The 14,317-nt window shown below is 43.6% G+C and overlaps 1 protein-coding gene across 1 annotated transcript in view; it reads left to right on the forward strand.

The window, feature by feature from the left end:
* Positions 1-485: 485 nt before the first annotated feature.
* AUTS2 (activator of transcription and developmental regulator AUTS2) overlaps positions 486-14,317 on the forward strand; it is a gene marked incomplete at its 5' end in the record, with an annotated part of 1,133,928 nt that continues 1,120,096 nt past the window's right edge. Inside the window, one exon of the mRNA XM_081941406.1 lies at positions 486-803. Within this exon, the coding sequence (XP_081797532.1) occupies positions 486-803 (318 nt within the window). The remainder of the gene's footprint in view (positions 804-14,317) is intronic.

Here is a 14,317-nt window from a genome sequence, read left to right on the forward strand (position 1 = left end):
TACTGTCTCGCCGCCTTCGGATCGCAGCGTTCCGTTACTCTTAATTTATTGCCTGCTTTTTGCAGCGGGGGGGGGGGGAGAGGAAGAGGGGGAAGGCGCGAGAGAGAGACGGGAGAGTCTTCGCCAAGGAAGGACCAGCGAACAGCCATTACTTTGCTGGGCTTGCTCAGAGCGTTCTCGACGTTCTCCCCGCGCCCCCCCCTCCTCCTTTCCCGGGGCTGACATTCCTTGGGAGTCTCCCGTCTTGCGGACCCCCCCCTTCCCGCCGCTCCCCCTTCTCGCTTCCTCCAGCTCTCCCTCCTCCCTCGCTCTCGCTTCCACCGGAGGGAGGTGGGGGAACCGAAGTTGGAGATTGGGGAGGGGGGAAGAGAGAGCGAGCGAGCGAGCGAGGAAGCAGGGGAAAAAGGGAGGGATAAGGCAGTGTGTGGAGTTGTGGAGGGCGGGCGGCGGGAGGGAGGGAGGGGGGGTTGCGCGGATAAAGAGCCATGGACGGATCCGCGCTCTGCAACGGCTTCCGCAAGAAACGGCGATCCAGAACGCAGCGCGATCGGGAAAGGCGATCCAAAGGCGGATTATTACAAGGTGGCCCCGGCGGGGATTTGGGGGTCGGCGGTCCCGGGGAGCCGCGGAGAACCCGAGCGGCTTCCATCCTTTCTTCCTCCGGCTCGGATCTTGAAAACAATGGCAAGCCCCCGTCCCGACCGAAACCCCCCCGGAGGAAGCGGAGGGAGTCTTCCTCCCCCGAAGAAGATATTGTGGACGGCTTCGCCCTGGCCAGCTTTGTCACTCTGGAAGCCTTAGAGGTAAGGGACAACCCCCCCCCCCGCCCCAAACCACCACCCCCATCTCCCCTACCCCGCACCGCTTCCATCACAGCGGCTTCGGGGAGGTTGGGGGGGGGGGAGAGAAACCGGAGAAGTGGAGCGCGGGGAGGGTGTGTGTGGAGTCGGAAGCGTGGTGTGTGCGCGCGCCGGAGTCCCATTGTTTGCTGATGGGGGGAATGGCAGCCGAAAGGGAAAGAGGAGATTAAAAAAAAAACCCGTGTGTGTGTATGTGTGTGTGCAACGTCTGCGCGCGTGGAAAGGAAAGAGCCTCGCGCCTCCCGGCTGTGTTGGGATAACAATGCAGACTTGGCACGCGCGCGCGCAACCCCGCCTCTCCCTCCCCGCCCGCTTTCTCCAAATATTGATCGAGCTAGATACGGCGAGGGCGCGCGCGCGCCTGTGTGCTTGTGTGTGTGTGTGTAAGAGCGCGCGCGCACGTGTGTATGTGTGTGTGCCTGAGTGTGAGAGTCTATTTTGGTTTGGGCTGCAGTTTGACGGATGCGCCGATTTCTGAGGAAGGGCGTTTTTGAATAGGGTTCGCCTGCGCTCGCTCCAGCTGTTGGGGAGTGGTGCTCGGCTTCCTATGGGCGGGAGGGAGGGAAGGAGGGAGAGAGGCAGGAGGAACCGGGAGTGTGGGGAGGAGGGGGCGTAGTATTCCCCGGGCCTGAGAAGCCGAGAAGGAGGGGCCTGGTGCAACTTGCAAAGGGGGTGTGCGCGCGCGAACCATGCTTGATTGGACTCTCCTCCGTGCTCCAGAAGGGAATTTATTTATTTATTGTCCCTTTCAAGCGTGCGGGGAGCTGGAGAGAAAGAAAGAGGGTGGATGGATGGGTGGTAAGAGGGAGGCGGAAGAAGGGGACAGCAGGAGAGAAAGAGCGGCGGTCCCCGAGCGCAATCTCCTTTCTAAGGGGTTGGTCGTCCGTTGAGTTGACAGCTGCCCAAAGTCGGAGATTCCGCGGCGGTTGGCAAAAATAGAAAGTGGTTGCTGGGATCTTGGTCGGGGTGGGGGTGGGGCAGGCTGAGGAGTTTGCATCCCTCCCCCCCCCCCAAAAAAAAAAACAATTGGGAAGCCTCTCCTTCTCCTCCTTCTCGGCGTCCCGATCTACGCTGGATCTGATCAGAGAAGAGCTGATCAGGAGTGAAGCGAGATCTTACACCTGGAGATGCATTCTTGCAGTGCGGAGTTGGGGGGGGGGGGGAGGAAGAAGTACGGGCGGATTTGGAAGAGATCAGGTGCGATGTCAAGTGTGATTAAATGTTGACAACCTCCCCCCCCTTTTGATGACGTGATAAAGAATGCCAGCTGGGCAGAAGTAGACTTTCCTCTTCCCGCCCCCCCCCCCCAAATCCCTGAGTCTAGTAGTCTTTTTGGAGGGACCTATGGCCTCCTGTTAACAATCACCTTGAAGCCACTGCTTTGTCAATGTCAGCTTTTCTTTCCTTCTTGGTCAATTTCACAGAACTTTGATCCTGAACTTCTGGGGTGCCCTGACTCCTTTTTTCTTTTCTTTTTTGCATTGGTCCTTTAAGATTTTAGCCTGCAGCATCAGAAGTGGTTTGTGTGAAGGTGCTCACCCAAGATGTCCTTCCCCCAGGTCACATTTGAGAAAGAGGGGGGGGGAATGAAATTTTGGAGCAGGTCCTCGATTTGGAGAATTGACTTTTCCGGTCATTTTTATACGAATGGAGAGGGTGGGCTAGATGACCCAAAGGTCCCAGGTCTAGCATGGTTGCCATTGGAGAGCCGTTGTTTTGATGTATCTGCATGGAGAAAGATTAGTAAAAGAAGAGTTTATGCTTTGCGATTTGATTTGGTGTTCTACATTTCTTGGGAAAGCTGACCAAATTTGGGCTGGCTTTCTTTCTCCTTCCAAAAAGTACTTTGTTGATTGTTAAGTTCCAGACAGGCCTTGAAACTATCTTTGCAAATGACCAGACGGTGACCTAGACAAAGCATCAATAATTATGAAACCTATTCCAGGAATATAGGATGTGGATGTGCCGCGTGCGTGTGTGTGCGTGATATTCTAAAATACAAGTAATCCTCGACTTACAACAGTTCAATTTAGTGACCATTCGAAGTGAACAGTGGCAGTGAAAAGAGTGACTTATGACTGCTTTTCACATTGCAGCATCTCCATGGACCTATGGTCAAAATGCAGACATTTAGAAACTGATCCATATTGATGACAGTTGTATTGTCGTGTCTTGGGGTCATGCGATCGCATTTTGTGACCTTCTATCAAACAAAGTCAGTGGAGAAACCAGATTCATTTAACAACCATGTTGCTAACTTAACAGCTGCAGCAATTCACGTTAAGTGATTAAACTGTGGCAAGAATGGTTGTAAAATGGGGTAAAATTCACTTAACAACTGTCTCACTTAGCAACATAAATGTTGGGCTCAGTTGTGGTCGTACGTCGAGGACTACCTGTACAGGGCCAAGCATCATCCCGGTGACTTCTGCTTTAAAAAGGAGGGATTTTTTATGAAACTGTGTCCTTAGTTGACAGAATTGTAAGGAAACATTGATTTTTGCCTTGTATATACTGAGTTATACGTTCAACTGTCCCTGAGTTTTTATATTTCCCAGTTCCCTTTCTGCCTCTGTTTTACTTTTTTTTAAAACCAAAGAAACTACTAACATGGTCATCTGTTTTGTTCAAATAAACTCTCCTTTGATTGAGCTCAAGTGTTCTTGACTTCATGGACGTGTCTGTTTTTGTAACAGTACACAAGTCGTTTGCCTTTGCCTTTTTCTAGCATGCTTTCTGGTTTCCCAGTGAATCCTGCCTACCTAGCATCACCAAGTGGTTTCCCATCCTAGCCAGGCCTATAACTTGGTATTTTGAAAGCAAATGTGACATAGAATTCAATTTAAATTAATTTGAAGATTGTTTTGGTATTGTAATTCAACACCAAGGGGGTTTGTACCCTAATCTGAATGTGGGTTTTTCTTAATGTTAAGTGTTCAGATATAAATTGTTATAACTCTGCAGAGGAGTATGGAGTCAATTTGAATGAAGAAATGTAAAAATTGTTAACAGAAAGTAAACAGCTACTCAGTAAAGAATTATGACCGCAAAGAATTATGCCTTGATTCTGTGTGGTGTGAAGTAGAAGCAGAGGGGAAACTTTCAAAAGGTTTTCCAGATTGTGTTTTTATACTTTATAACAATAGAGTTCCAGTAGTCCTTGCACTGTCTGTTCCTTGCACTGGTTTACCTCTAAGGGCTGACAAATTCATAATCTCATGTTCCAATTTATATAGTGTTGCACGTTGCTGTTGCTATTTATATATTACTTGGATTTTAGCAGTGTTCCATTAGTTGCAGGATCCAATCTGAGTCGGTCACCTTGATCAAAGATTTATTCGGGCTTGTCCTGGAGCCCATGGTCAAAGAACTTCTCTCTCTCCAAAATATGTGATTGTTAGGTTTTTGTTTTAAAAATGCTATATTCAGCTATTGAAGCTGAAATATTGAAAAATATAACCTAATTCTCTGATGCCTATAAATTCCGTTTATTTATTTTGCGATTTGGATTTTCCTTGTTCAACACTTTTTGATTTTTCTTTACCTTTCTTTACCTTCACCTTTTCTTAATAATACATGTGAATTTATTTAACTTCCATGGTCTTTATCTAAGCCAGGGGTGTCCAAACTTGGGAACTTTAAGACTTGTGGACTTCAACTCCCAGAATTCCCCGGGAATTCTGGGAGTTGAAGTCCACAAGTCTTAAAGTTCTCAAGTTTGGACACCCCTGATCTAAGCCTTTCCTTGGTCTTAATTCCAAATGCAATAACCTACTAATAACTACTTTGTTTTACTTATTGGTGAAAGCATCTTTTTGAAAGCTTCTCCTTGTGCTTTCCATAAGTAATCTATTAAGTCACACTATCCAGAATCAGAATTTCTCCTGGTTTAAAAGAAGTGCGTATGTTTCAAAGCATGGTTTTCTTTGAGCAAGATGGAGAAGAATCAAATATTTTTTTTTCTTGCAGAATTAAAAAAAGAGCATACAGGCAGTCCTCACTTAATGACCACAATTGAGCCCAGAATTTCCATCACAAGTCATTGTGGTCATTAAGTGGCTCACCACATGACCTGACTTGATTGTAAAATTGTCTCTACGATGGTTGTAAAGCAAGTCATCACGGTGGTTAAGGGAATCATGTGGCTGTTAAGCAAATCCATTCCTCTGAATGGGTGTTTTGCTAGAAACCAAGGAAAAACATTGGAAACTAGCAAAAAATAAGTTGCAAATTGCAGTCTTGTGACAGCAATCGGTTGTAAATGCAAAATAGGATCAAATGACTTTTCCTGGAAGGAGGAATCCACCTTAATTTCATTAAGTGAGGACTACCTGACCTTTGTAAGCAATGCTGCAATAAATATCTGATAATGGAGTCATAATCTAAGCCAGGGGTCAGCAACCTTAAACACTCAAAGAGCCACAAAGGTCATAATCAGAAGCCCCCTATTCAATTCTAGAGCTGACCGGAAGTTCGGTCCTCCCACCATAGAGTCACTTCCTAGTGCGCCGTCCTTTTTCCTCTACCTCTCCTAATCGAAAGCCCTATCAATTGTGGAGTCAACCAGCTACAGGGAGCTGCAGGAGAGGGATGAAAGAGCCACATGCAACTCCTGATCTAAGCAATAGTCTCTTGGTCTTCAAGAGACAGCAGCTCACTCACTGGAATGGAATTTTAAGGCTATTTTAACTGCCTTCGTAATGTAAGAAACTCAAGTCTTGTCATAGTAAAAGTGCAAGAGAAAAAATAATGAGGTGGGTAGGTGAGAACTTTGCACTTGCCTAAACACTTATCTCAACACATTTCAAAACATCCTTCACAGTCATCATCCCCCCCAAAGAATAACCTTTCAAGACTAGGCAAGGTATTATCTCATGGTTTGTTTTGAATCATAATGCTCCATAATTGCCCGGTTCGTATGTAATAGGAAGCCATTAACTATGGTTTAAAAATCACCACGACTAAGCCAACATTACAGCAAGGCTTGAGGTTGATGTCTTGTTTAAAGTAGGAAAGCATTTGTTATAAAATGATATTAAAAATGTCAGTGTGAGTAATAGTGGCAAAACCTCTCCAAAGTCAGGGGCTTCCTGAAATTAGAGCTTATCCTGTGTCTTTTTTAAAAAAAAGAACTTCTTTTCTGCATCTCAGAGGATATAAATTGTATAGATCTGAAGCTGCAATGCACTGACTTAGGAAAACTCGAACCAACATAATTGGACTGTCTTTTGAGTAAGCAAGCATGACTGCTTCTTGACATCTAAAGAATAAGCCGGATCAGTTCATACTATCTATATCATCCATTGAGATCTGGAATAAGTGCGAGTATCCATGTCATACTTTTATTAATTCCTTAAGAAAGTGACTTCTTTTCCTCTGCTTGCATTACGGCCACCATTCGGGCCAGAAAATTAGAAATTAGTATGTTTTGAGAAGATGCTGACAGGTGCCATAGCTTTCCTGTGCATGCTCTGATTTACTGTTCTCCCCTGAAACCCTATTACAGGTAGTCCTCAACTTACAACAGTTCATTTAGTGACCGTTCAAAGTTACAATAGCACTGAAAAAAGTGACTTATTTTTTAAAAATATATATATTTTAAAATGCAAATAATGCAAACACAGTACATATACATCTAAATACCAAAAAAGGGGAAAAAACCCTAATAATACAGTGCACACCCACCCCCCAGAGACCCTGTTTTTCCCCCTTATATTTCTTCCTCTATAACAACTAAAATATTTACAATATATTCCAATTGTGCCCTTATCCCCTCCAAAACAACATATATTCTTGAGTAAGTTTATTCCCTTTGCCTTCCACCAACACTGATTTTATAAAATCCCCCCATATTTCATTATAATGGTTTGCTTTGATCATCCCTTTTAAAATTTAATTTCCGTTGTTAATTTATCATTTGTTGCCATACTACAAATGTCATTATACCATTCATTTCTTTGAATATCCCAATTTCATCCCCAATATTTAGCCATCACTAATCAAGCGGCCATTATCAAATTTACAATCAATTCCTTTTTTGTTTCATTTATATCCGTTTTTTCCAAAAAAGAGAAAAAAGTGACTTACGACTATTTTTCACACTTACAAATGTTGCAGCATCCCCATAGCCATGTGATGAAAAAAATCAGATGCTTGGCAACTGACTCATATTTATGACGGTTGCAGCATCGTGGGGTCATGCAATCCCCTTTTGTGACCTTCTGCCAAACAAAATCAATGGGGAATTCTGATTCACTTAACAACTATGTTAGTTTACTGCAGGGGTTCACTTAATTGTGGCAAGAAAGGGTGCAGAATAGGGCAAACCTCACCTAACATTTGTCTCACTTAGCAATAGAAATTGTGATCGTAAATTGAAAACTACCTGTATTGCAAAGCTCTACAAAATTCACTGCCCTGCCTTAATTGGCTCCAAATCCCAGGGTACCCAAAATTTGCAAAATTTTAGTTCCATGCAAAAAAAACCCAAAACTTTGCATTCCTCATTCACCTTCCTTTGCTTTCTGTTCATGTTGCTTTATGGTCCGTATGTTTGTATGGAAAAAAAAAATCTGAATGGTTTCTATAAAGGAGAACTGCAAAGCTGTCAAGCCACCATTTACTTCGAAAGCCCTGCTTGAAATTCCTAAACCAATAGATTTGTAAGCAAGATGTGTGAAGAATTGCTGCCTGTGGGAAACTGAACACCACCTCCCCATATGTTTTCCAGAGCTGGCAAAATGCTACTCTGATGGTAGTTTTAGAAACATCACAGTTCAGCGAGAAATATATTGGTTCACCTCTAGAATGCATCTTTCTTCATAAGTCTGGAACTGTTCTAAAACTGGCACAAAATTCTTGGATAGAAGTGCCTTTTATCCATATATTAGTCTCTTTTGAATTGAGTCCAATTTCTGGTGACTTCATTGAACACATTTATGCAGTTTTCCTAGCAACAGCATAGACATTATGAGAAAACAGGGTATTATAGTTATTTTCTGGCATTATTTCTCTTTTGCAGAGCAAGGATTTCTTAGTGCTCACTCATCTAAGAACTAACGGGGGCCAACCCAGCTTAGCTTCCAAGTTCAGCCAAGCATCGCTAAAAGCACTGGGAGTGAGGGGCAAATGACAAAATGTGCACTGCAACAAAAGGATACAAATCGAAAGACTTACTTATTTGGGTACAATGTTGCAATGTCATTACAAAAGGCCAATTCATGTCCCACCTTTGAGAAGGGTTATATTGGATGGACAGTTTCTATGGAGGTTCTCCATCAAAGCCAACGCAATCCTGAATTGCATTAAGAGAGGGATACAATCAGGATGGGAGGTACCAATACCTCTCTACAAAGCCTTAGTAAGACCACCACTAAAGTACTGCATCCAGTTTTGGTCACCACAGTATAAAAAAAGATGTGGAGACTCTAAAAAGAGTGCAGAGAAGAGCAACCAAGATGATTAGGGGACCGGAGGCTAAAAGATAGGAAAACATATGACAAACGCTTGCAGGAACTGGGCATGGCTAGTCTAGTGAAGAGAAGGACCAGGGGACACATGATGGCAGTGTTCCAATATGAGGGGCTGCTACAGAGAGGAAGGGGTCAAGCTATTCTCCAAGACACCCTAAGGCCAGACAAGGAATAATGGATGGAAACTGAACAAGGAGAGGTTCAACCTAGAAATAAGGCGGAACTTTCTGACAGTGAGAACAATCAACCAATGGAACAGAAGTTGCCTTTGGAAGTTGTAGGAACTTCATCACTGGAAGCTTTCAAGAAGAGATTGGACTGCCATTTAACAAAAATGGTGTAGGGTCTGCTTGGACAAGGAGTTGGACTAGATGACTTACAAGGTCCCTTCTAATTCTGTTAGTCTGTATCTGTAACATCCAGATCATGGTTGTCCCAAAAGTGCTGTTCAAAAGGCAACTGGACTTCCTGGGGTTTTTTTTCCTTGAAAATGTTTCGCTTCTCATCCAAGGGGCTTCAGTTCCCCACCATTCGGCCAGAACTGAAGAAGCTTCTTGGATGAGAAGCGAAAAATTTTCAAGAAAAATCCACAAGAAAGTCCAGCTGCCTTTTGAATAGCACCTTTGGGATTGTATGCTTAAGGCTAAGTGTACAAAAACGCTACTGTTTCCAAAGGACTTCTTTTCAAAGAACCCCAGATTGATCCGAAAACTTGTTTCAAGAACGTAAAAGAATATACAAACAAAGCACCAAGTGCTTAAGAGACAAGTAGATTCATTGCCGTACAAATCCATTTCAGGAAGTCTTTGGGATTGGAACATCCATTGCTAAGCAAGTGGGTCATTAAGTGAGTCTTACCTAATTTTTGTGACCTTTTTGCAATGGCTGTTAAGCTAACCATGTGGTCATTAAGCACATCTGGCTTTCCCCACTGAGTTTGCTTGTTGAAAGCCAGTTGGGAAGGTTGCAAATAGCAATCACATGTCCTCCAGGATGCCCCAACCAATTGCCATGTGTCTGAATTTCATCATGTGACTGTGGGGATGCTGTGATGGTCATAGGTGTGAGGGCAGCACTTTTTTCAGTGCTACAACATAATAACATGAATGGTTGTAAGTTGAGGACTACCTGTATATCAATTTCCTTCATCAGTGGGAAGGATGTACAGGTAGTCCTCAGCTTACAGCAGTAGTGACAGTTCAAAGTTACAACCGCATTGAAAAAAGACTTGTTTTTCACATTTATGACCATTGCAGCATTTCCATGATCACATGATCAAAATTCAGGCTCTTGGCCACTGGTTCATATTTATGACGGTTGCAGGGCCCCAAGGTCATGTGATCACTTTTTGGGACCTTCTGGCCAGCAAAGTCAATGAGGGAATCCAGATTCACTTAACAACCATGTTAATGATTTAGCAACCGTAGTGTTTCACTTAACAACTGTGGCAAGAAAAGTCATAAAATGAGGCAAACTCACTTAACGAATGTTTCACTTAGAAACATAAATTTGGGGCTCAATTGTGGTCATAACTCGAGGACCACCTGCAGCTGGTAAACTCTGGAAGAGATTATGCCAGGAATGGCATTGTTACAGAGGGAGTTTGGGACAGAAGGCCCCAAAGGGCAGAATGAGGATCTAGGTGGGCTTCACACATCCTGAAGAAAGTGATGTAACCTACTTTAAATCTCAACCATCTTCCAGACCATTAAACTTAAGAGCCTTAAAAAAATTCTATTGTAAAGTGCACCATCTAGAAAATATTTGGAACGTATCCACCACATATTTTAATTGACCTAGCCAGGTCTGGATGTTAATCTTTTATCAACAACACTGCTTGGTCTGTGTTCCCTGAAATGGTTCTGCAGCCATGAAAGCTTTAGTGTAATTATCACAGTTGGTACTTTTCTGCATGTTGAGTGTACAATAGATGGATTTGCCACTGTAGGATAATCTTTGCATCTGATGGCCCAATCTTTGAACCTTTCTGAATGCATTTGCCTTTTAAGATGTGACAATGCATAATGTGGTCAAATCATTTTGTAGAGGAGAAAGCAATTATTCATAAGAGGGGGCCCTTGAAGGATACTGTCAGGCCCGTACCAATGTAGTCCCTTAGCAAAGAAAGACCCTCAATTCCATTTGTGGTGAAAGGTATACTTTTAATAAAAGCCAAGTGGATTGTTATTACTTGCAAAATTGTGTCTGACCCATCACAACCCCATGGACAACGTTCCTCCAGGCCTTCCTGTCCTCTACCATCCCTCCAAGTCCATTTAAGCTCACTCCTACTGCTTCAGTGACTTCATCCAGCCATCTCATTCTCTGTTGCCCCATTCTTCTTTTGCCCTCAGTCTTTTCCAGCATTAGGCTCTTCTCCTTCGTGGCTGAAGTATTTGAGTTTCCTCTTCAGGATCTGGCCTTCTAAAGACCAGTCAGGATTGATCTCCTCTAGGTTTGACCTGTTTGATCGCCTTGCAGTCCAAGGGAATTGCAGGAGTCTTCTCCAGCACCATAGTTCAAAGGCCTCAATTCTTTGGTGCTCAGCCTTTCTTATGGTCCAACTTTCACAGCCATACATTGCAACTGGGAAAACCATAGCCTTGACTATACACACTTTTGTTGGCAGGGTGATGTCTCTGCTTTTTAGTATGCTGTCTAAATTTGCCATAGCTTTCCTCCCCAGGAGCAAGTGTCTTTTAATTTCTTGCTTGCAGTCCCCATCTGCGGTGATCTTGGAGCCCAGGAAAATAAAGTCTATCACTATCTCCAAGTGGATTACAATAAAGCAAAGCCGGGTCTGAGATTTGCGCACCAAAATTCTTCGGTTAACTTTTCCTACGTCCCATTCCTCCCCTTCCAGGTCCCCTCTTATCCAATTAGATTTGAAGAATTTCTTTTGGGAATGGTCTCTACAATGTCAGGCAGGATGGTAAGCCATTGCATTCCATTCCCCTGGCTTTGACCTTGCGCTGGTGAGATGATTTCTCTGGAAGGTATGGTGAGTGGTCATTGTTCCTCTCCTCCCAACAGCTCCCTCCCCCAAAGTTCATGGCAGGCTGGCAGCTAGCAAGGTGAACCTGAAACGTATGAATGGTGGCTCTGATGGATACATTTAGATCTAAGAGATGTTTGAGAGCTGCTTCTGTTCCAGAGTGGAATTTATATCAGTGTTGAGGGTAGCCTGGCTATTATATTGATGACCAGCTGGTGCTCAGATCCTAAATACAGGTACTTACTCAACTTACATTTGTTTAGTGACCCTTCAAAGTTACTTACAACAACACTTAAAAAAGTGACTTACGACTAGTTTTCACACTTACGACCATTGGAGCACCTGCATAGACATGTGATCAAAATTCAGGTTCTCGGCAACTGGCATGTACTTAAGACTATTGCACCGTCCTGGGTGGGTGGGGAGTTACATGATAACCATTTGTAATCTTTCCACCCAGCTTTTGACAAGCAAAGTCAGTGGGGGAACACCAGATTTGCATAATGTCCACATGATTCACTTAATAGCTGCAATGATTCCCTCTAATGTGCAACCAAAGGTCATAAACTGAAGCGCAACTTCATAACTGCCTTGCGCCTTAACTATGAAAACTTTGCTCTCAATCGTAACCGTAAATTGAAGACTACACATCTTGGACAAAGAGAATTAATCTAGTGCTAGAAATAGGCTTTTGGGTTACTCATGAGTGCGTGTTCTCCATCTCCGAAGGGTGCGTGTGTATGTGTGCATGTGTGTGTGTGTGTGTGTGTGTGTTTCTGTGTGCTTTCAAGTCAGCCTAGCAACTGCTTTGGTCCCCAGCCCTGCAGTTTTCTTGGCAACAATTTTCAAAAATGGGCTTCATTGCCTTATCCTTAGAGCTGAGAGACAGAGATCAGCCCAAGGTCATACAGTGGATTTTATGCAGGGTTAAAATTCAGTCTCCAGCTATCTAGCTCAGGGCTTGGACTGCCACACCAAACTGGTTCTCCATCTCCCCAACGACTGGGAAGAAATATAAGCATCCATACACTGTTTCCCAGACTTTTCTGCAATGCTCCTTTGGAAACCTGTGATCACCCCCTCTCCCTCTTCTCCCCACTCTCTCTCTCTGTGTAGGTGACAGGGAGCACCATCTCCTTGTCATTTTACTTTTATAAATAAGGGAGTATTTGATTTCCTCCCCCCCCCCCAAGTTCTTCATTTCATTTCATTTATTTTATGAGTATGTATGTATGAAAATACGTACATATGTACGTACATACATACATACATACATACATACATACATACATACATACATACATATATATATATATATATATATATATATATATATATATATATATATGTTTGTATTTGTGCTGATAAAATAAAGGGAGACTAGTATAGATCCATATCGAGCTATTTAGCTCTCATCAGCTAGCCATACCCTTACTGGGATTCGAACCTGGGCTGTATTATACACTAGGCAAGAGTCTTAGCCACTATGCCACAGGCTTCTCCTCCTTTATCAGCTGAGCCAGGGAACACAAACACACACACACACACACACACACATATATATCAATGCATGAATAGTGTGGCACCTGGGCGTCATACATTCTAATGCAAATAGAACTAGTAGAATTAATGATAGTTGTTACATTCAACCAACTTACATATTTCTAATAGCAATACACATTTATATTAAATTATCGCCTATCATTATTTAATTATTCCATGTTTCCTCTTGCTGTTGCTTTTATTTTATTGTGTTAAAGTGTATACGTTAATATTCCCCCTTTCTCTTATTTCGATCTCTTGGGTTTTTTTTTTTAAAGGAACCACCAACATCTTTTCTCTTGCTGTTTCTTAGACTTTCATCTCTTTTTACTAAAATTCAGATTGAATCTAGAGAGCTCCAAGAGATCTTGGGAACTTACATCTTTATCCTGTGTAAACAGCAAGTCTCTGACTGCAATTCAGCCCAAAATTTTATGTTGCTAAGTGGGAAATTCATTGACTTTTCCCCCATTTTACTATTTTTCTCGCCACATTTGTTAAGTGAATCACTGCAGTTGTTAAATTAAATCAGACACAGTTGTTAAGTGAATCCGGCTTCCCCATTGACTTTGCTTGTCACAAAGTGGCAAATGGGGATCATGTGACCCCAGGACACTGCAACCGTCATAGATATGAAGCGTCTGAACGTAAATCACGTGACCACAGGGATGCTGCAATGGCCATGAGTGTGAAAAATGGCCTTAAGTCACTCTTTTCAGTGCCGTTGTAACCGTAACTTGGAATGGCCACTAAACGAACTATTGTAAGTCAAGGGCTACCTGTATTGTCCCTATTCAATGGAAGCATTGCTTGAAGCAGTTCTTATGCCTGGCACAGGTCCCATGCTTGCGAGTGTGCAGATACTCAATTTTGGGCACACAGCTCTGCAAGTACCACTTTCAATTAGTGTTCATTAGATTAACTGGTGTTCTGTCAATATGTGTGATTGTAATTGGCTGGAAAAGAGGAGAAAAGAGAACACTGGGCCAGTTTCGGTAGAGACTGTAGTCCTATTTTCCAAAGATGGCTGTCCTCCAAAGTCTGAATTCTTCTGCAGAGAATACAGTAGAGAGTAGTCCCAAAGGTGCTTTTCCGGGAGTGCTACTCAGGTGACCCTGAGGACAGAGATAAGCCTCCAAGTGCTTCAATGACCCTCTAAAACAGGGGTGTCAAACTCGATTTCATTGAGGGCTGCATGAGGGTTGTGTTTGACCTTGAGAGCTGGGGCGGGCGTGGCCAGGTTGGGCGTGGCCAGCATGACATCACTCCTGCCGGGGGGGGGGGCGCCTGAGGTGGCCCAAGCACTCTGCTAGTGAAAACAGGCTCCTGGGCCCTGCTGATCTCTGCCAGCAAAAATGGAGCTGGGGTGGTGATGCGTGCGGCCACTCCATTCACTGGATTTGCCGGCAGAGGGCTGCAGGAGGCTTTTGCGACCAAAAATGGAGCCT

Source organism: Natrix helvetica (genome assembly GCF_964273705.1).
Source record: "Natrix helvetica genome assembly, chromosome: 2".
In the NCBI taxonomy this organism is placed as follows: Eukaryota; Metazoa; Chordata; class Lepidosauria; order Squamata; family Natricidae; genus Natrix; species Natrix helvetica.